The sequence below is a fragment of the Oncorhynchus mykiss genome, chromosome 10, assembly GCF_013265735.2.
Source record: "Oncorhynchus mykiss isolate Arlee chromosome 10, USDA_OmykA_1.1, whole genome shotgun sequence".
Taxonomy (NCBI): domain Eukaryota; kingdom Metazoa; phylum Chordata; class Actinopteri; order Salmoniformes; family Salmonidae; genus Oncorhynchus; species Oncorhynchus mykiss.
This window is the reverse complement of record NC_048574.1, coordinates 44,274,137-44,294,274: the sequence shown is the minus strand read 5'-3', so window position 1 is coordinate 44,294,274 and position 20,138 is coordinate 44,274,137. Positions and strand designations below refer to the sequence as shown.

Sequence of the window (20,138 nt, the reverse complement as noted above, 5' to 3'; positions counted from 1 at the left end):
CTTCTGATGACCATGGCTTAATCCCATTGGTTTAGAGATGGGTCATGTCAGGGGGGTATCTTTGGGGGCAGTTCTACGCACGCGTTCTTATCGTCGCACTGTACTTGTTGTTTGGCGTGAGTATACATGAGGAATACAGGTGAGTGACGCTATAAATTATGCGATGTTGGGAAAAAAAAACCTTTTAAACGTCCAACGCAAAAATGTTCTCTTTAGCTGCTATCTATTAATGCGCATGGAATTGTTTTTCTGTGATGTAACCTGTCTATGTTGTAGTATGTCTACATTGTGTCATTCAACCGAATCGTATCCTCGTTACGCTAGAGAATAACTATATAATAACTATGGCAGAGTTATGTTTTTATTTCTCAACATCAACAATAAAGTAGGACATTATAGTAGTCACTAGAGTCTATACTAGTCCAGTTCATTCAGAGAATATGAGATAAAGGTCGTTATTGCTACCTATACACATTTGTCTTGAGCATGCACTCTACCAGTGTCCTCCTCTTAACATTTTCACAGGAGACAGATAATGAAGTTCAACAAACAAAAATCCCCACAAGCAGAAAAGGAATTTGGGGGGACTTTGGGTGAGTTGAAGTTTGTTTGCTTTATTAAAAAGAAAACACATTTTGCATGTTCAGTTTTAAATTGGCATATTGCAATCCCATTTCCCACCCATTCTCTTCTCACCAACTTCACTTCCTTGGTCTCTCTTCCTCTTCCCCCTTGAAGGTGCCACCTGTATACCTGTCTTCTTGCCCCTGACGGTACTTTACCTGCTCTGTGTATGTCGCTCCCCTGTGGCCAGCGTGCTCCAGTGGCCCCCTGTCCTGCCCCCCACAGCCCAGCTATGGGACCCTCTGGCCCCTGTTCTCATACTGGGCTGGATGGCCCTCCAGAGCTTCTTTTACCTGCTGCCTATGGGGAAGGTGAGACGAGCTGTTCATTATGAATACCTTTGAGTTCTGGAGTCCTTGTCTCTTGACTACGTTGTCATGTGAGGTTTGGCTGATACACATATCTCTGTCTTACCTGCAGGTGTCTGAGGGGATGGTGCTAAAAGATGGCTCGAGACTCAAGTACCCCATAAACGGTACTGTAGGGTTGGCGGGTGCAGAAATAAAGCTTTGAAGTAGTGTGTTCCAATGTGTACAGTTTCGATTTTAGGCAGGTTTGCTTTGAGCTGGATGCGAAGAGTTAACTGGTTATGCTTTCCTTTCATCTACTGCAGGTGTCATTGATCTTGAGCTATGCAGGCCATTAGTCCAAAATGATTTATCTTGTTGCAAGCTACTCAGTACAAACTCAACTTATTTTTTTTGTGTGATTCCTTCTCCCAACTAATTATCTATTGTATCTATCCCTCCCACCTGCTCCCTCACCCTTTCTAGCTCTGTTTCTATCTTTCTCTATTTCTCTCTCCCTCTACAGGTTTTCATGCCCTTTGCATCACAGCTGTGCTGTTGACATTGTCACTATGGCTGGGGATGCCTCTGGGGTATCTCTTTGAGCTGTTGTTGCCCCTGGCAGTGTGTGCTATTGGGGTGTCATTCCTCCTCTCCCTCTACCTCTACATATCCTCCTTCTGGGCCCCTCACCATGCCCTCGCCCAGGGGGGAAACACAGGTAAGGGTGGTGCAGGATGAGAGAAGTAACATAAAATATCAAGTAAACAACATACATCAAAATGCATTACAGGTTTTCCTGTATAGGCTCACGCCTGCTATATCTCACACAGGAAACCCCCTGTATGATTTCTTTATGGGACGAGAGCTGAACCCGCGGATTGGAAGCTTTGATCTGAAGTATTTTTGTGAGCTGAGACCAGGTCTGATTGGCTGGGTGAGTGGAAATGGAGCAAGGGTGACTATATAATATGAAGTAAAATATAATTGTGTTGATATGTAAAAAAAAATCTGATCCAACATACTCTCTTCCAATTAGGTGGTGATTAACTTTGGGATGCTAATGAAAGAGGTGGAGCTACGGGACTCCGCCTCCCTGGCCATGATACTGGTCAACGGCTTCCAGCTGCTCTACGTGGCGGATGCTCTGTGGAATGAGGTGAGAGGACAGTCCACCGGAATAGCTAGGAAATAACAGTGGTATAACAGAGTGATGCCAATTGAATGTGTTGTGGTGTTACACTGCAGATGTATATTGAGCCCTAAAATTTGTTACATTTCTGCAGTGCTGTATGTTTAATTTGACAGTGTAATATAGTTTCTTGACTGATGCTCTCTCTGTGATGTGGCAGGAGGCTGTGCTGACCACCATGGACATAGTGCATGATGGCTTTGGGTTTATGTTGGTCTTTGGGGACCTGGCCTGGGTTCCCTTTACGTACAGCCTGCAAGCTGCCTTCCTGGTCGTGCACCCACAGTCCCTTAGTCCTCTAGGAGCCACAGCTATAGTCACATTGAATGGTAAATCATGTTTTAAGATGTGGGGTGGGAAAGTGTGCATTCTTCACTTAAATATTTGTTTGTCCCCTTATTAATGGAATGTATTGTATCTCTTCTTGTCATTAGGTGCTGGGTATTATATCTTCAGAAAATCAAACTCCCAGAAGAACCAATTCAGACGGGACCCTACGCATCCCAGTGTTTCAAGTTAGTATTCAACTTCTTGATTCGATTTCCTGGCATGGCAACTTCCACACGTTTTTAGTTTGGAATTAATACACTTTTCTTAAATCAGTTTAACAGTTTTGAGAGGATTGAGAGGATGGATAGAATTGGGCCATCTCTCTGATGACATCTTTATTACTGGCTGTTTCAAATGTTGTTTTCCATAATGGAACAAAGTGCATAATGAATACAGTGGACGGTAGGAGGCAACACAGAGTCGAATCTGGCCCCAACAGAAAGAGCAGATGGAGTGTGAATCATTTGCAATCTGATCTCTCTCAAATGGGGCGGCAGGTAGCCTAGTGGTTAGCGTGTTGGACTAGTAACGAAAGGTTGCTAGATCGAATCCCCGAGCTGACAAGGTGAAAATCTGTCGTTGAACAAGGAAGTTAACCCACTGTTCCTAGGCAGTCATTGAAAATACAAATTTGTTCTTAACTGACTTGCCTAGTTCAATAAAGGTAACGCCACGTCCAAAACGAAAGAAAAATATATATAATTTCCCCCTGTGCCTGTAGAACTGGAGACTATTGCCACAGCAACTGGGAAGCGCCTTTTGGTGTCTGGCTGGTGGGGCCTCGTACGCCATCCAAACTACCTAGGAGACCTTCTCATGGCCCTAGCATGGTCCCTGCCGTGTGGTAAGTAGAGATCAAATAGACCCTCTCTGCATCCAGCCAGCACGTCAGACCCCTTGACTTTTTCCACATTTTGTTACATTGCAGCCTTATTCTAAAATTGATAAATATATATATATTATATATATTATCATTGATCTACATACAATACCCCATAATGACAAAGTAAAAACTGTTTTTTTAAATGTTTTTTTTATTTATTTTTTACAACTAACAAAACTATCTTATTGACATAAGTATTCAGATCCTTTACTCAGTACTTTGTTGAAGAACCTTTGGCAGTAATTACAGCCTCGAGTCTTCTTGGGTATGATGCAACAAGCTTGGCACACCTATATTTAGGGAGTTTCTCCCATTCTTCTCTGCAGATCCTCTCAAGCTCTGTCAGGTTGGATGGAGAGCGTCACTGCACAGCTATTTTCAGGTCTCTCCAGACATGTTCGATCTGGTTCAGGTCCGGGCTCTGGCTGGGCCACTCAAGGACATTCAAAGACTTTTCCCGAAGCCACTCCTGCATTGTCTTGGCTGTGTGCTTAGTGTTGTTGTCCGGTTGGAAGGTGAAACTTCGCCCCCAGTCTTAGGTCCTGAGCGCTCTTAACCAGGTTTTCATCAAGGCTCTCTCTGTACTTTGCTCCGTTCATCTTTCCCTCGATCCTGACTAGTCTCCCAGTCCCTGCCGCTGATAAACATCCCCACAACATGATGCTGCCACCACCATGCTTCACTGTAGGGATGGTGCCAGTTTTCCTCCAGACGTGACGCTTGGCATTCAGGCCAAAGAGTTCAATCTTGGTTTCATCAGACCAGAGAATCTTGTTTCTCATGTTTTGAGAGTCTTTATGTGCCTTTTGGCAAACTCCAAGAGAGCTGTCGTGTGCCTTTGACTGAGGAATGGCTTCCGTCTGGCCACTCTATCATAAAGGCATGATTGATGGAGTGCTGCAGAGATGGTTGTCTTTCTGAAAGGTTCTTCAATCTGCACATAGGAACTCTAGAGCTCTGTCAGTGACCATTGGGTTCTTGGTCACCTCCTTGACCAATGCCCTTCTCCCCCCATTCCTGATTTTTGCCGTGTGGCCAGCTCTTGGAAGTCTTGGTGGTTCCAAACTTCTTCCATTTGAAGAATGATGGAGGTCACTGTGTTCTTGGGGACCTTCAATGCTGCAGAAATGTTTAGGTACCCTTCCCCAGATCTGTGCCAGATCTGTGCCTCGACACAATCCTGTCTCGGAGCTCTACGGACAAGTCCTTTGACCTCATGGCTTGGTTTTTGCTCTGACATGCACTGTCAACTGTGGGACCTTATAAAGACAGGTGTGTGCCTTTCCAAATCATGTCAAATCAATAGAATGTACCACATGTGGACTCCAAGTTGAATCAATGGTGATCAATGGAAACAGGATGCACCTGAGCTCAATTTTTGAGCCGTGTAGCAAAGGGTCTGAATAAGGTATCTGTTATGTTTTTAATACATTTGCAAAAATGTCTAAACCTGTTTTTTGCTTTTTTATTGTGTAGCATTGTGTGTAGATTGTGTAGATCCATTTTAGAATAAGGCTGTAACGTACCAAAATGTCAAGGGGTCTGAATACTTTCTGAAGGCACTGTATTCTGATCCTATGTACTGTATGTCTTGTTCCAGGATTCAACCATCTTCTACCTTACTTTTATGTTGTGTACTTCACTGTCCTGTTAATTCACCGAGAGGCCCGTGACGAGAGGCACTGCAGGGCCAAGTATGGCCTGGCATGGGACAGCTACTGCAGGCGCGTGCCCTACAGGATCTTCCCCTATATCTACTGAGCTAAGCTTCGACCGAAGCAGTCAGGGCAGAGCCGGGGCCCGGGAGCATGCAAGGGATGTACACTGCATATGATGGCCAGCTGTGTTGTATAAAGTGCACTTTCTGAACCTCAACAGACTAGACTGAACAATAACTACTGAAATGCTGTCTTTTCTCTGTAATAATGAATATGTACTTTACACATGATGACTGTGGAGAAAATGGCACTTCTGACTCTATATAAACTGGCCAGACAAGCTGACAGTTTGGCCCAGCGGCTTTACCATTTGCTCACAGTAGTGATGTCTTTCTAGTGAGTCTCAAGCACGATCAATCTTGAGCATTAGCTTTCATACTGATCTTTCCTTTCTTCCTCAAGATTGGACACTATGGACTGGTTTCCCAGACACAGATTAAGCCTAGTCCTGGACTAAAAAGCATGCTCAATGGGGAATCTCCATTTAAAGTGTGTTTTAGCACAGGAGTAGGCTTAATCTCTGTCCAAGAAACCAGCCCTACACTTTATTTCAAATGAACAGATGAGTCACATTTCAGTAACTGTGGTGTATTAGCACTGATCTGAAAGATATTCAAATGATCAGGAAAATGTATGCATGTATTGAAATGGTCATGTTGGACGTTATTTGGAGTGACGAGTGTTATCCTGTTTCTTTAATATTTCAAAACTGAAATTGAAGCCTTAAGTTTACCTTAACGTTATTGCATAACTTTGTTGTGAATTTTTACAACAACAAAAACCCAATAAACAATAGTAATTGCAGTCAGAATAAATGTTTACAAAATTGTATGCAAACAAGTAATACCAGTCTGGCACTGAATTTGAATTCATAATAAATTGGGTAAATATGAGTCTCTTTATTAACTGTTATAGAATACTAAAACATTCTCAATCAACACATCCTTCACTTTTCTTCCGTTCTTCAACTCGTCTCCAAAGCACTCATCTCATCCTTCTTCCTGTGCTCTCTCCATAACTCAGCAGCCAGTCTTCTCACCTCCTGGGTATTGTCAGACCCCCAAGCTTGAAAGAACTCACATTTCTTATTTCAAATACTTATTTCTCATATCCCCGTTCATCTCCCCCTTTGGGCAGAGCTGCCCTGGCCTGGGATAGCACAGTACGGAGTTCTCTCAAAGCTGCCAAGCAATATCCAACATCATCCTGCTTACTTCTCCCAGTCAGAATATGAGCCACGGATTCCACAGCTCTGGCTGGGGTCCTCTCGGTCAAAGTAACCCCCTGGACAAAATGGCTGCCTCCCCTCCCTGAAGGGCCCCCCGAAGGGAGCTGAACACCCTGCCTGAGCTCAGAGCCTCGGACACAGTCAGAATCATCTGGCAGAACTCCTGAGTTAGGTCTGACTCGATGTCACCATTGATCATCAGGCATAGGGTGAAGGTGTTGCCAAACAGAGCATTGACCAAGCCATTGCAAACAAGAGGGGGTGGATGAGGTCACAGGTAGGATTTTGTCATTGACTGGAAGCACATTAATGCTGCTCCCACTAGGGTTTCCACAGGGGGACCAGAGCCCCTGCAGCCCCACCCTTCACCAGATTTCTGAACTTTTCCTTCTCCTGGCTGCTCAACAGGTCCCACAGTGCCTCTTCTGAGAAAGCATCGATATTCAGCCCAGAGAGTCTGTCAGAAAGTCCAGATCCTCACTCTCTCCAAACCCCTTCTCCATGTCTGCAGCGACTGTCTCCAATATTTGCAGCGACCACCTGCACTGCTTCTTCATCCTCGTCTCCTAATTTTTTGAGTTTGGTTAAAATGTCCTTAATCTCCTCCACACCCACTTCCCTAGATGACTGAATTTCTGCTAAACTGGAGAGGAGCTCTATAACCTGTGCTCTTTCCTTTGTCTCCTCACTACCACCCATTTCCTCAACAGCCTTTAAAACACTCCATCCCTCCCTCTTCCCCATGTTTCAGCCTAAGCAGAATATCCTACATCTTCTTCCTCCCCCCACTCTCTGTATCTCCCATGTGTTCAGCTTCTGTAAAATAAATTCCTTATAGAATTCCTCTGAGCACACGGAATGATTTGTAGTTCGGTAGTATTCCAGTCCACAGTTAGGTTCATTGTATTGTGGACAGGTATAGCAAGAGGGTTTGGATAAGCACAGCCTGCACACTTTGCTTTGTGGTATCTGTATGATCAGCATCTCCATTCTCTTTCCCTGCAGCTGGTGTCAGAAAATCACTGTTATTGGTGATTACTCTGGCAGGAAGTTCAATTCCATCTCTAGTGATAGTATCAGACTCCGTGTCAGTCCATTCGGTGCTGATCCCTTGGTCCAATGTCAGTCAGTAATTTCCTCACGGATGGAGGGATTCTCTAAGTATTGGATTCATTATTTTGGGTGGGTAAATGAGTTTCTAATTCTGATTGCATGCGGATGTAATAATGTTGAGTGAAACGATGAACGTCCAATTTGCCTGGAAGGAAAAATATTTTTGCATCCGAGTTCACTCACAGCATTCAACGTGAGAGACAACTTGGTTCACTGGGGCCGTACCTTAAGTATCAGTACATCGTCAGACACATGCAAATTCCGATATGGTACAGTAATTCTAATTAGCTCTGCGTTTTATCAACCTCAAACTGTCAAATAATTAAAAGTGTGAGACTTAACTTTGGAGAAACTCCTACCCTAAATGGTTTCTGAGTTTGTAGCATATCCGTCGTAAAACGATCGCAAAAGCAACTAACTGGCAGACATGGAAGATGCATTATGAAATGGGGTGCGTTTCAGTCACAAGCTGTGTTTCCTTTAACTTGTCAACATTTAGAAAGTTTGCATACAAAATAGATACGGTAATTGCCTGCTAGTGTGCGTTTCCATTCAACTATCTTGGGTTGATAAACTGCTGGACATAATGACGTTACACCTATATAAAACTTTTTTTTTTCTCGCAAAAACCTAGTTTCGAATGACAAGTATTTCCATCACCCATTTAGGAAAATTCCCCATTAATAAATTGGCGCCAGCGTGTATGCCCTCACACCTGTGTTTCATGTCTCTGGTAGCCCACCTAAACCAGCATGGATAGAATAATATTTCCCATATTTTTCATGTCAACGATCGCCACGAGTCCACTCTATGGTAAAATTTGCACTCCTGTAGATCTTAAATAATTGCATGGTAACTTTTCAGCCAACCAGAAAAGGCCAAGCAATTCAGGCATTCTTGAAAGTTAAAATATATTTTTATAGTTTCACATGTTTATTTGCAAGCATTAGGCATTTTTAATTAAATGTAGAATTGAGTTTATAGTGATATCACATGCTCCACGTACCTTCAAATGTCGGCAATAATTACTATTCGGAAAACACATTTCATCATTTGTCGCAATAAGAAAGTTGGACAAAATAATAATTCACCTGTCGAACGGATAAAAATATTATCGATCTTCAGAAAACTATCTGCAGTTCCCATGAGCATTGCAAGGATTTTTTGTTTTGTTTTTGACATGGCTTTTTTCGAATAAACATGTGCCAATGGAAACCTGCCTACATAAACATCACAGTATCGTTCGAGATTACTTCCCTCAAGTATAATTTCCTATATATATATAAACACCACGAACAGCCATGAAAAATGTGTAATACACCAAATCGTAAATTTATTTTTCAGTATTGACTATACCACACAGGTAATGGTGATATTTTATTGCAATAAAACGCAGCCCCCCCCCCCCCCCAAATAGGAAATGGCCATTTTATAATTTTACTTTCAAGTATGCTTATCAGCTGAGCGTAAAGTGTTCCATACAAATATAATTGACATGGAGCACATCTACATAAATAAACAACTGTCTCTTTATTATCTATTCTATTTCAATACAGGGTTCATTTCAAATGGTTGGGTTTCATGTAGAAAAGTATGCACTCTTCTTCTCTGACAACTGTTCTGCAACAGTTTACCCCCTCGCCAGCGGTCCAGTTAGAATCCTTTCTCCACCAGCCACTCCTTCAGCTCTGTATCAAAGTGACCTTTGACCCGAAGTGTCATGGTCACCTCATTGACCTGTGTTGGCAGGTCTTTGCCAGTAAGCTGTTGCAGGTACTCCTTAACATCCTTCTCAAGAGCCTGACGGGAGAAAGTAGCACCATTAATCAGGAGGAAACAATTGCATATTGACAGGAAAACACAAGATTCAACCCAGGTTTTGCTAGATAAATATAAAGCTCTTATACTTCCAGTCAGTCATCCATACTGATTTGCAATTCCGCCAAAGTTAAAAAAATGTTTTGACAGAAGAACCATAGAAATTCTGTCTCGCTCACCCAGATGTCCCCTTCAACCTTGCGTACAAGGGTTGTCTTGCGGCTGCCATGGGTGAGGTCTGTGTAGACAGGAACATTGTGCATTCGGGAGCGACGGATCATGTACGGCAAAGCAGGAGGTACCTCTATACAATTTTGGGTTAAAGGGGGTAAGGAAAAGATGGAAAAACATTTGAGGTTAACCATAAAGTAAATGTCACCTGCTAGGTTAGTCTTTGATCATGACTTAGTTCCATTACACATAAGAGTCATTGGACAAAGGCGTCTTCTGTATATGGGATGGGATGGGGGTGTTAAGAGTCCCGACGCTCAGTCTGAACATTAACATGAATCACTAGCGGTATGGTTTTGGAAGCATAAGGACCTTCTTTCATTTCACCGAAAAATATACTGTCGGCTGCAACTGGCCATATTTGCACGTTTACAGAGCTTGATTACGGAAAACAGACGGAAGACAGTTGACTACCTATGCTAATTAGCTATCAATCTCCGGTGTCAAGCTTTACCTGATGGAGGAGTCCAGCCAGATGGGGAAGGGCCGTCATGTTTAGGGGGAATGGGCACTCGTGAAGGTGGGATCAGTCGTTCCACAAATTTGTATTCTTCTGTAGATTGTAATATCCCAGTATTTGCTTCTCCAACTGAGCTACACAATGTCTGTTTTTGAAAGGGGAAGAGACAGGGAGAAATGTATTCCTGCATACCCATGATAACTCATTAATGAAAAAAAAAACAATCCATCCCAATTCCACACATTACGCATTGCTTGACATTGACACGAGCTAGCTAGCATCCTTGATTTCATGCTAGCTAAAGTTTGTTACTTCGATTTGACCAACATTTCGGCCATGTAAATATATTTTTTATGAATATATTGATGTCAAATAGCCAACTCACTCGTAACCCTATCGTAGTATTTGGAATCCTTGTCGTGTGATCGCAAAGATTTAAACTTGCCCTAAATCTTCTGCACAACATTGCGGATCTGTGTATGAAGGGGAGCGACATGTTTCTTTTGACCACCACACGTGGGCGGGATCAGAGAATACAACGTCATAGGTATGCGCAGTTAAATACGTCCTTTTCATTCGTAAACTGTGTTCGAATACTCATACTAGCAGTACTATTTGTGACGTAAATTGAGTATATAGTATGCTTATTGGTCATAGTATGGATATAGTTCGCATGCCACAAGTTATCGATGTCCAACGAGAGCAGATACGAATTCGTTGCTTTAACTAATTATGACAAATGTTAAGAAAATGTTGAACAATGTAATAAAGTAAATTACGTTACACGTTATGTTGGCTGACAATTTGTAAGCTACGCTATCCTTAGGAACCGCATAGCATGTCATTACAGCAGTATGTACCGGGTATGTTAGCTACCTACTGTAACGTTAGTTGGCTACTAGTACATCGAACTTGCCAGTGTATTTACTTTATGCTATCTAACTAACTACCCAACATTTATTGACTTGATTATTCACATCATTCATAGGAACAACTGATGAATTTACAAATGCTCAACACCGGTTGGATGTGGTAGGCTGTCATTGTAAATAAGAATTTGTTATTAACTGACTTGCCTAGTTAAATAAAAAAAAGACATGTAAAAAACAAAATGTGGCCCGCATCAGTAAAAGTCGGCAAAAAAAATCCAGCAACACGGTTACAGTCACCAATGCTCTGCATAAACTGCCTAACCAGCTCTGCTAGGGTGATTAAAATGATCAGAGTGAAGTATTCTCTCATTTGTGTTTGGAAGTAGCTAGCCAGTTAGCTTGGGTGCTTGACTGCCATTGTGAGGTCAGAATGCTAGGAACAACCCTACTCCTCCGCCAGAGCATCCAGTGTGCACTCTGAACACTCAAGAACGAAATCTTTGAATTTGTGAATTAGCTTACTCTGGCTCTCCAGGTTGAATTTACAAGTAGGTTGCATAGCAACAGCATCAACTTCCGGTAGACAGGCAAAGCACACTCAACTGAAAGGATACAGTTCGTTTACAGTATACTAAAATGAACTTATAGTATGTAGTATACAGTATGTTATTATGGGTATTTGAACACAGCTTTAGTCAAGACCATAAAGATAGAGGACTCATCTTTGTATCTGTGCCACTATAGCATCTGTGACAGCAATTGAGGCTATCTTAATTTTAAAGTTGTTCATTTTCTTCTTCACGATTGGCTCATCCCTCCTTATGACCCAGTTGGACATGACTCCGTCAGGGTCACCAGGTGGGATCAGCCAATGAAGTTGGAAGTCCCACCTAGTTGACTACATTAAAATCTGCCTGTGTTAAAATGGTGGATGCCCTCAATGGTGTTGCCCATGCTAATATGGCCTTTTGGTCCAGATGACAGGTGGCACGCTTGCTGACCTGCGACTTTTTGGTGAGATATAAAATACATTTAAACTCTGTGTTGTAACATACACTACATGACCGAAAGTATGTGAACACCTGCTTGTCAAACATCTCATTCCAAAATCATGGGCTTTAACATGGAGTTGGTCCCTCCTTTGCTGCTATAGCAGCCTCCACTCTTCTTGTATCCTGTGCATGTGACAAATATACTTTGATTTGACTAGCCAGAGTCTCTTGATATTTCCTGTCGACTTAAATGTCAACAAGGACAACTTCTTAATAGGCGATATTTAAAATATCATGAAACTTGAGTCCCTTTGTTATTAGTACACTGTACAAAGTATGTGAATTGAGCTATTTTAGTCACACTCATTGCTGACAGGTGTATAAAATCGATCACACAGCCATGCCATTTCCATAGACACACACTGGCAGTAGAATGGCCTTACTGAAGAGCTCAGTGACTTTCAAAGTGGCACCATCATAGGCTGCCACCTTTCCAACAAGTCAGTTCATCAAATTTCTGCCCTGCCAGAGCTGCCCCGGTCAACTGTAAGTGCTGTTATTGTGAAGTGGAAACGTCTAGGAGCAACAACGGCCCACCTCTGTCATCGTTAGCAACCCTAACTACGGAGATCCAAACTGCCTCTGGAAGCAAGGTCAGCACAATGACTGTTAGTCGGGAGCTTTATGAAATTGGTTTCCATGGCAGAGCAGCCGCACACAAGCCTAAGATCACCATGTGCAATGCTAAGTGTTGGCTGGAGTGGTGTAAAGCTCACTGCCATTGGACTCTGGAGTAGAGGAAACGCGTTCTCTGGAGGGATGAATCACTCTTCACCTTCTGGCAGTCTGTCGGACTAATCTGGGTTTGGAGGATGCCAGGAGAACGCTACCTGCACCAATGCATAGTGCCAATTGTACAGTTTGGAGGAGGAATAATGGTCAGGGGCTGTTTTTCATGGTTCAGGCTAAGCCCCTTAGTTCCAGTGAAAGGAAAAATCTCAATGCTACAGCATACAATGACATTCTAGAAGATTCGGTGCTTCCAACTTTATGGCGACAGTTTGGGGAAGGCCCTTTCCTGCTTCAGCATGACACTGCCCCCCATGAACAAAGCAAGGTCCATACAGAAATGGTTTGTCGAGATCGGTGTGGAAGAACTTGGCTGGCCTGCACAGAGCCCTGACCTCAACCCCATCGAACACCTTTGTGATGAATTGGAACGCCGACTGCGAGCCAGGCCTAATCACCCAACATCAGTGCCCAACCTCGCTAATGCTCTTGTGGCTGAATGGAAGCAAGTCCCCGCAGCAATGTTCCAACATCTAATTGGAAGTCTTCCCACAAGAGTGGAGGCTGTTAAAGCAGCAAAGGGGGAACCAACTCCATATTAATGCCCATGATTTTGGAATGAGATGTTAGACGAGCAGGTGTCCACATACTTTTGCTTATGTAGTGTAACTTGTTACTTCAATACATTTATATTATATTAATATTTGCACATAAAGGAGTTTCCACCTCCATTTCTAGAATAATACACTTTACAGACATAAAAAGATCCCATCGTGTCAAACAAACAAATTGTCTGTCGGCATTTATATAATTGTACCAGCATTTCATGTTTCCATCAGCCCGGTCGCAACTTTTTCCATGCATCAGCGAAGTCATCCGCATTAAATGGTTGGATGGAAAACTGGTTATTGAAAGGTATTCAGCTCTTTATTTTCTTCCCTTCTCCCCAATTTTGAGGAATTGGAAGGACTGTCCTGTGATAACCAGGTGGTGTGCCCCTGCAGGGCAATGCTGTGTTCAGCCAGTCTGCACTGGAGTTCAGCACACTTGAGGTTACCCCCAGACTATTGGGAGGCAAGTAATCAATAATTAAATCTAGTCCTTAATTGAAACAATAACCAAATGGTCACCCCAGCTCTGTTTCGGTTCAAAGCTGAAGGATGTGCCTGGAGAAATGTAACCACTCTCAAATTCATTGACAGCCATGGATGCAAGAACTGACTATCTACAGTATGATGTAAAAATGATCGTTTTAACCATGTTTTGAGGCTATACCGTGTTTGTTTACAAACATTGGAATAAAAAAAGCTTACATTTTGGGTACTGATGGGGTAGGAGTTGAACGATGTTCAAGAAGCACTGCAACCTGATCTCAGAGTATTTCGTATTATTCTGTACGTAAATCCAAGACACTCCATTTAGTATGTTATGTGTTAATTTGTGGATGTTCATCACCCATTTTGTATGATATATATATATATTATTATTTTTTTAACTAGGCAAGTCAGTTAAGAACAAATTCTTATTTACAATGACGGCCTACCGGGGAGCAGTGTGTTAACTGCCTTGTTCAGGGGCAGAACGACAGATTTTTACCTTGTCAGCTCGAGGATTTGATCTAGCAACCTTTCGGTTACTGGCCCAATACTGTAACCAATTGGCTACCGACCTACGAATTACAAATCTTATTATATGTTACGAATTTGCAAAACGTATTATATGATACAAATTCTAGCTAGATGGCTAAGTTTAGTTAGGCTAGGGGTTAGTGTTAAGTTTAGTAGTTAGGTTAAAGGGTTCGGCCACCCATCCACCTTGACAAACCACCATAATTTAGTTTTTGCCTTTAGTAACCATCGATCTTATGTAACCATACTAAATGTAATATATCATACTAATTTGAATGTCCCAGATTTATAGTTACTATGTTACATCTAGTCTGAGACCAGGCTGGGCATTTTATAAGTTGTATTTCATATCATTCATTTAAAAGTTACAAAAATAATTATGTAGCAACTAAGGATCTAGCTTTTAGAACATTGCTGTAAATACCTGAAATTATTCAGGTCTGATTCATTTATTTGTGTACCATTATTTCAAGAGATTATTTGGAGGGGCTTACTTTGATTCATCTTTCCCATTTCCTTTTCCTATCCCAGTCCAAGCTCCTTGGCCAGAGCATGGAATGTCAGGGGACCTACTCCCAAGGTAGGATTTTGTGTTTAATAGAAATTAAATTAACTACTAAAATGAATGTGGCATATTCTACATGACTTGCATTTCTGGCAAGTTTGCTTTGAAGACGCCACACTTCTGACCCTTTGTTTTTAACCATTCTCACAGGTGGACAAGCAGGAGAAGAATTAAGACTGGTAGGCTAAAACAAAGATCCAATATAACAGGCGCTTTCTGAATGTGGTACCAAAATTAAGCAAGGAGGGACCAAACACCAACTCATCAAACTATTTCCCCCAAAGCCTGTCTGCTGTGTCTCACCAGTCGAACATTGACATGACCATTCACACATGTGAGCAATGGACTTGGACCAGGTTCTGTCATTTGGAATTACATTTGGAATTGGGCTGATATTCACTGTGATTAAATATAATAAAACTCAGTGAGGAAAGAAAGTGGTACTCTGCACCGATTTGATGGTTCTATTGCATTGGGAAAATTGAGCAGTTGTATGACAGGCTGTCCTTCTGGTCGTGGTTAAGAACCAGTGATGAAATGGACTCTGGCATGAACACAAGGTAGTTCAAATGCACATTCTCAATTTATTTAATGTATTGGACAACGTTTACAAGTCACACTGACAGATGATATGAGAATAGTCTTTGGCCTTATCTCAACCAGTATGCCAAGATCACTATTTTCTGCTAAAGTGATCTTGGATATGACCATGGTTTCATATCTAACAGGGAGGATGGATTATACTTCAACACCTTCAAAAAACATATCTGACAGTAGGGCATCATCACGTCTTCCTGTGTGATTTCCCCACTGGATCAGATATGACAACAATTCTCCAAGCAGCCAAACCCGAAACAAAAATATTGAGTTATGACTGCACCTCCAACACAAAGGCCGTGTTCTTACTCTTAATACTCTCTGTCATGTCTCAAGCATTTCCCGTAGAGGTTGTCCCACCTTGGCGCATCACCTTTCGGGCGGCTAGGAACACATACAGTGGCTTGCGAAAGTATTCACCCCCTTGGCATTTGTCCTATTTTGTTGCCTTACAACCTGAAATTAAAATGTATTTTTCGGTTTTTTTTATAATTTGATTTACACAACATGCTTACCACTGAAGATGCAAAATATTTTTTATTGTGAAACAAACAAGAAATAAGATAAAAAAAACAGAAAACTTCAGCGTGCATAGCTATTCATCCCCCCAAAGTCAATACTTTGTAGAGACACCTTTTGCAGCAATTACAGCTGCAAGTCTCTTGGGGCATGTCTCTATAAGCTTGGCACATCTAGCCACTGGGATTTTTGTCCATTCTTCAAGGCAATACTGCTCCAGGTCCTTCAAGTTGGATGGGTTCCGCTGGTGTAGCAGTATGCTTAGGGTCATTGTCCTGCTGGAAGGTGAACCTCCGTCCCAGTCTCAAATTTCTGGAAGACTAAAACAGGTTTCCCTCAAGAATTTCCCTGTATTTAGCACCATCATTCCTTCAATTCTGACCAGTTTCCCAGTCACAGCATGATGCTGCCACCACCATGCTTCTCTGTGGGGATGGAGTTCTCAGTGTGATGAGAGGTGTTGGGTTTGCACCAGACATAGCATTTTCCTTGATGGCCAAAAGGCTCAATTTTTGTCTCATCTGACCAGAGTACCTTCTTCCATATGTTTGGGGAGTCTCCCACATGCCTTTTGGTGAACGCCAAACATGTTTGCTTATTTTTTTCTGGACACTCTCTCTGACCACTCCGAGCCCAGCTCTGTGGAGTGTACTGCTTAAAGTGGTCCTATGGACAGATACTCCAATCTCCGCTGTGGAGCTTTGCAGCTCCTTCAGGGTTATCGTTCTACCTGTCCCAAACCTGCTGTTTTCAACTCTCTAGAGACAGCAGGAGCGGTAGTGATACTCTCAATGATTGGCTATGAAAAGCCAACTGACATTTACTCCTGAGGTGCTGACTTCTTGCACCCTCGACAACTACTGTGATTATTATTATTTGACCATGCTGGTCATTTATGAACATTTGAACATCTTGGCCATGTTCTGTTATAATATCCACCCAGCACAGCCAGAAGAGGACTGGCCACCCCTCATGGCCTGGTTCCTCTCTAGGTTTCTTCCTAGGTTTTGGCCTTTCTAGGGAGTTTTTCCTAGCCACCGTGCTTCTACACCTGCATTGCTTGCTTTCCCCGTGGGGGAAAGATTCTATTGGGGAAAGGTTCCTGTGGGGGTTGCTATGGAAGCCCAGAAGGGGAGTGAGGTGTGTGTGTGTGTGTGTGTGTGTGTGTGTGTGTGTGTGTGTGTGTGTGTGTGTGTGTGTGTGTGTGTGTGTGCTCAAACACACATGCATGTGCAGGTCTGGGAGAGGAAGTGTGTCCATCTGATGAATGGGAATGTGCCTGAACTAAATTTTATGCACTAATTGTAGTCTCACTTATTCATTTCTAATGCCCGGTCATTTTTGACCAGGAACACCACAGGTGTACAAAAGATAAATAAACACCCCAAATTTTATGAAAATCATCAAAATGTATTTTGTGTGATCAGATGCCTTGTGTGGACAAAGTCATGGAACCTTATGACAGTCAGATTAAATGAACTACATTTTTCAGAGAGAAAATTTGGAAATCGGTCCAATTCGACCGGAACACAGCAGGAGGGTTAATAGGCGTCGTTTATGACTTTGTGGCTGTGGTAAATAGTGACGACCCAACCTCTTCGAACAGAAAACGTTTCTCAAACCGGAAATGAATGCAACCGGTAAAACGGACCCATTTTTCTTCAAGTTTAATGGCGAACTACACACAAAAAATGTGTATTGTCGCCACCAACTGGACGGGGGTGAAACATTTTAAAAGAAAAAGTAAATTCCAAAAGGGGGAATCAAAGGTTACAATAATCAACACAAACGACACAATTTTTTATAGTATGCAGTACCAGTCAAAAGTTTGGACACGTACTCATTCAAGGGTTTTCTTTATTTGTACTATGTCCAAACCTTTGACTGGTACTGTATATTCTCGCTCCTTCAGTCATTCGAAACCTCAAATTCCCTGCTCAGGCTCTGGGGCCTGAGAGGGTGGTCGAGTGGTTGTGCAGGCCAGGTCATCTGCTGCAACACTGCATCACTCTCCTTCTTGGTCAAATAGCCTTTACAGAGCCTGGAGGTGTGTTGGGTCATTGTCCTGTTGAAAAACAAATGATAGTCCCACTAAGTGCAAACCAGATGGGATGGCGTATCGCTGCAGAATTCTGTGGCAGCCATGCTGGTTAAGTGTGCCTTGAATTCTAAATAAATCACTGACAGTGTCACCAGCAAAGCACCCACACGCCATCACACCTCCTCCTCCATGCTTCACAGTGAGAACACACATGCGGAGATCATCGGTTCACCTACTCTGCGTCTCACAAAGACACACGGCGGTTGGAACTGCAATGAAAGTCTGTCCTTTGGTCTGATGTGTCAAATTTGAGATTTTTGGTTTTTACCGCAGTGTCTTTGTGAGATGCAGAGTAGGTGAATGGATGATCCCTGCATGTGTGGTTCCCACCGTGAAGCACGGGAGGAGGAGGTGTGGGGGTGCTTTGCTGGTGAGATTGTCAATAATTGATTTAGAATTCCAGGCACACTTAACCAGCATGGATACCACAAGATTCTGCAACAATAGGCCATCCCATCTGGTTTGCGCACAGTGGGGCTATCATTTGTTTTTCAATAGGACAATGACCCAACACACGTCTAGGCTGTGTAAGGGCTATTTGACAAAGAAGGAGAGTGATGGAGTGCTGCATTAGATGACCGGCCTCCACAATCACCCGACCTCAACCCAATTGAGATGGTTTGGGATGAGCTGGCCCGCAGAGTGAAGGAAAAGCAGCCAACAAGTGCTCAGAATATGTGGATAACTCAGAATAACTCTTTCAAGACTGTTGGAAAAGCATTCCTGGTGAAGCTTGTTGAGTGAATGCCAAAAGTGTGCAAAGCTGTCATCAAGGCAAAGGGTGGCTATTTTTGGAGAATCTAAAATTGAACAAAATATTTAGATTTGTTTAACACTTTTTTGTTTGCTACATGATTCCATATGTGTTTTTGTCATGGTTTTGATGTCTTCACTATTATTCTACACTTTAGAAAATAGTCCAAATAAAGAAAAATCCTTGAATGATTAGGCGTTTCCAAAATTTTACTGATCAATTTTATGTCATTTTAAGGGATATAAAATGTGCTTTTCTTTCAAAAACAAGGACATTTCTAAGTGACCCTAACCTTTTGAACGGTAGTGTGAATATAAATTAGAAATGCCATGTTGGCAGTGGTACAATATAGTAGTATCCGAAAAACTACATTGTTTTCCAAGTATAACATTTTTGAGGAAAGCTGCCAACATGGCAACCCTGAATCTACCTTTCTTTGTGCAGCTTTTTTTAGGTGAGTAATGCACTTAATTGTGCAGTTTCTACCACCAGGTGTCAGTCAAGTAGCGTCTTCATTGTCATATACTGTTGTTCTAGTTGACTATTTCTATAGAAAATCACCTGTGTGCACATTGGCAGAAAGAGTGTGTGTGTGTGAGAGAGAGAGAGAGAGAGAGTCACAGTGTGTGGGTGTGTGTGTGTGTGTGTGTGTGTGTGTGTGTGTGTGTGTGAGAGAGAGAGAGAGAGAGAGAGAGTCACAGTGTGTGGGTGTGTATTGAGTGTTGATTCTGTAAGTGCTGATAATATCTATTCATCAGTGTCAGGTAGAGTGCAAAGAGAGAGCGCTGTCAGGGTTGAGTGCCAGCTAATTATATAGTGGAACTCAGTCCTACTGTGATATTATGCACCAAAATGGGCACCTAACTCTGCTCGAATGGATGACTAAAATGGACACCTAACTCTGCAAGAGTGGATGACATTGGGCAATTCTAAAACCAGAGAACACGCTGAAACATTTTTAGTAGGCTACTGTTTGAAGGTGGTTCACTGATAATACACTTTGTCTTAGATTTTTATACACAATTTACACACATAAGATATCTGATGTCTTACAGATCTGCTTTTCCTTGATTGAGTAAAATATAAATACACTTTTATGAAAAATACATTTTGCTGTAAATGACGAGGCAATGTGCTTCAGTGCTTTCTAAGATAATTAAATGAAACAAATGTATGTCTCAAGACAGTTTTCAAAACCCAGTCCTTTTTACTTTGTCGTTCTTTTCCTAAATATTTGTTAGCCCTAGGCATAACACTCTGACCTTTTAGAATTATCCCACTGTCCACAGATGTCAATTCAACGTCTATTCGACGTTGGTTCAACGTAATTTCATTTTAACGATGTGGAAACGACGTAGATTCAACCGGTGTGCCCAGTGAGATGTGTAACACAACAGCACATCCCATTACCCCTCTTTCTTTCTCCCTCCTTCCCTT

General features: G+C 42.3%; 2 protein-coding genes and 1 pseudogene across 2 annotated transcripts; 1 reads left to right on the top strand and 2 right to left on the bottom strand.

Annotated features, from left to right (window-relative positions):
• The first annotated feature begins 29 nt into the window (after positions 1-29).
• On the top strand, positions 30-5,927 carry tm7sf2 (transmembrane 7 superfamily member 2). The gene is made up of 11 exons (XM_021618616.2): positions 30-139; positions 526-593; positions 739-935; positions 1,045-1,099; positions 1,438-1,632; positions 1,745-1,848; positions 1,951-2,070; positions 2,264-2,432; positions 2,538-2,618; positions 3,155-3,277; positions 4,917-5,927. Exons 1-11 carry the CDS (start codon positions 45-47, stop codon positions 5,075-5,077), a joined length of 1,368 nt encoding a protein of 455 aa, XP_021474291.1. The 5' UTR covers positions 30-44; the 3' UTR covers positions 5,078-5,927.
• Positions 5,928-5,973: 46 nt separating this feature from the next.
• LOC110533999 lies at positions 5,974-6,739 on the bottom strand (annotated as a pseudogene).
• Positions 6,740-8,734: 1,995 nt separating this feature from the next.
• On the bottom strand, positions 8,735-10,457 carry mrpl49 (mitochondrial ribosomal protein L49). Its single transcript, XM_036990393.1, has 5 exons — positions 10,270-10,457; positions 9,879-10,029; positions 9,373-9,497; positions 8,837-9,175; positions 8,735-8,772 (listed from the first exon to the last, which is right to left on the bottom strand). Exons 1-4 carry the CDS (start codon positions 10,378-10,380, stop codon positions 9,029-9,031), a joined length of 534 nt encoding a protein of 177 aa, XP_036846288.1. The 5' UTR covers positions 10,381-10,457; the 3' UTR covers positions 8,735-8,772; positions 8,837-9,028.
• Positions 10,458-20,138: the final 9,681 nt, after the last annotated feature.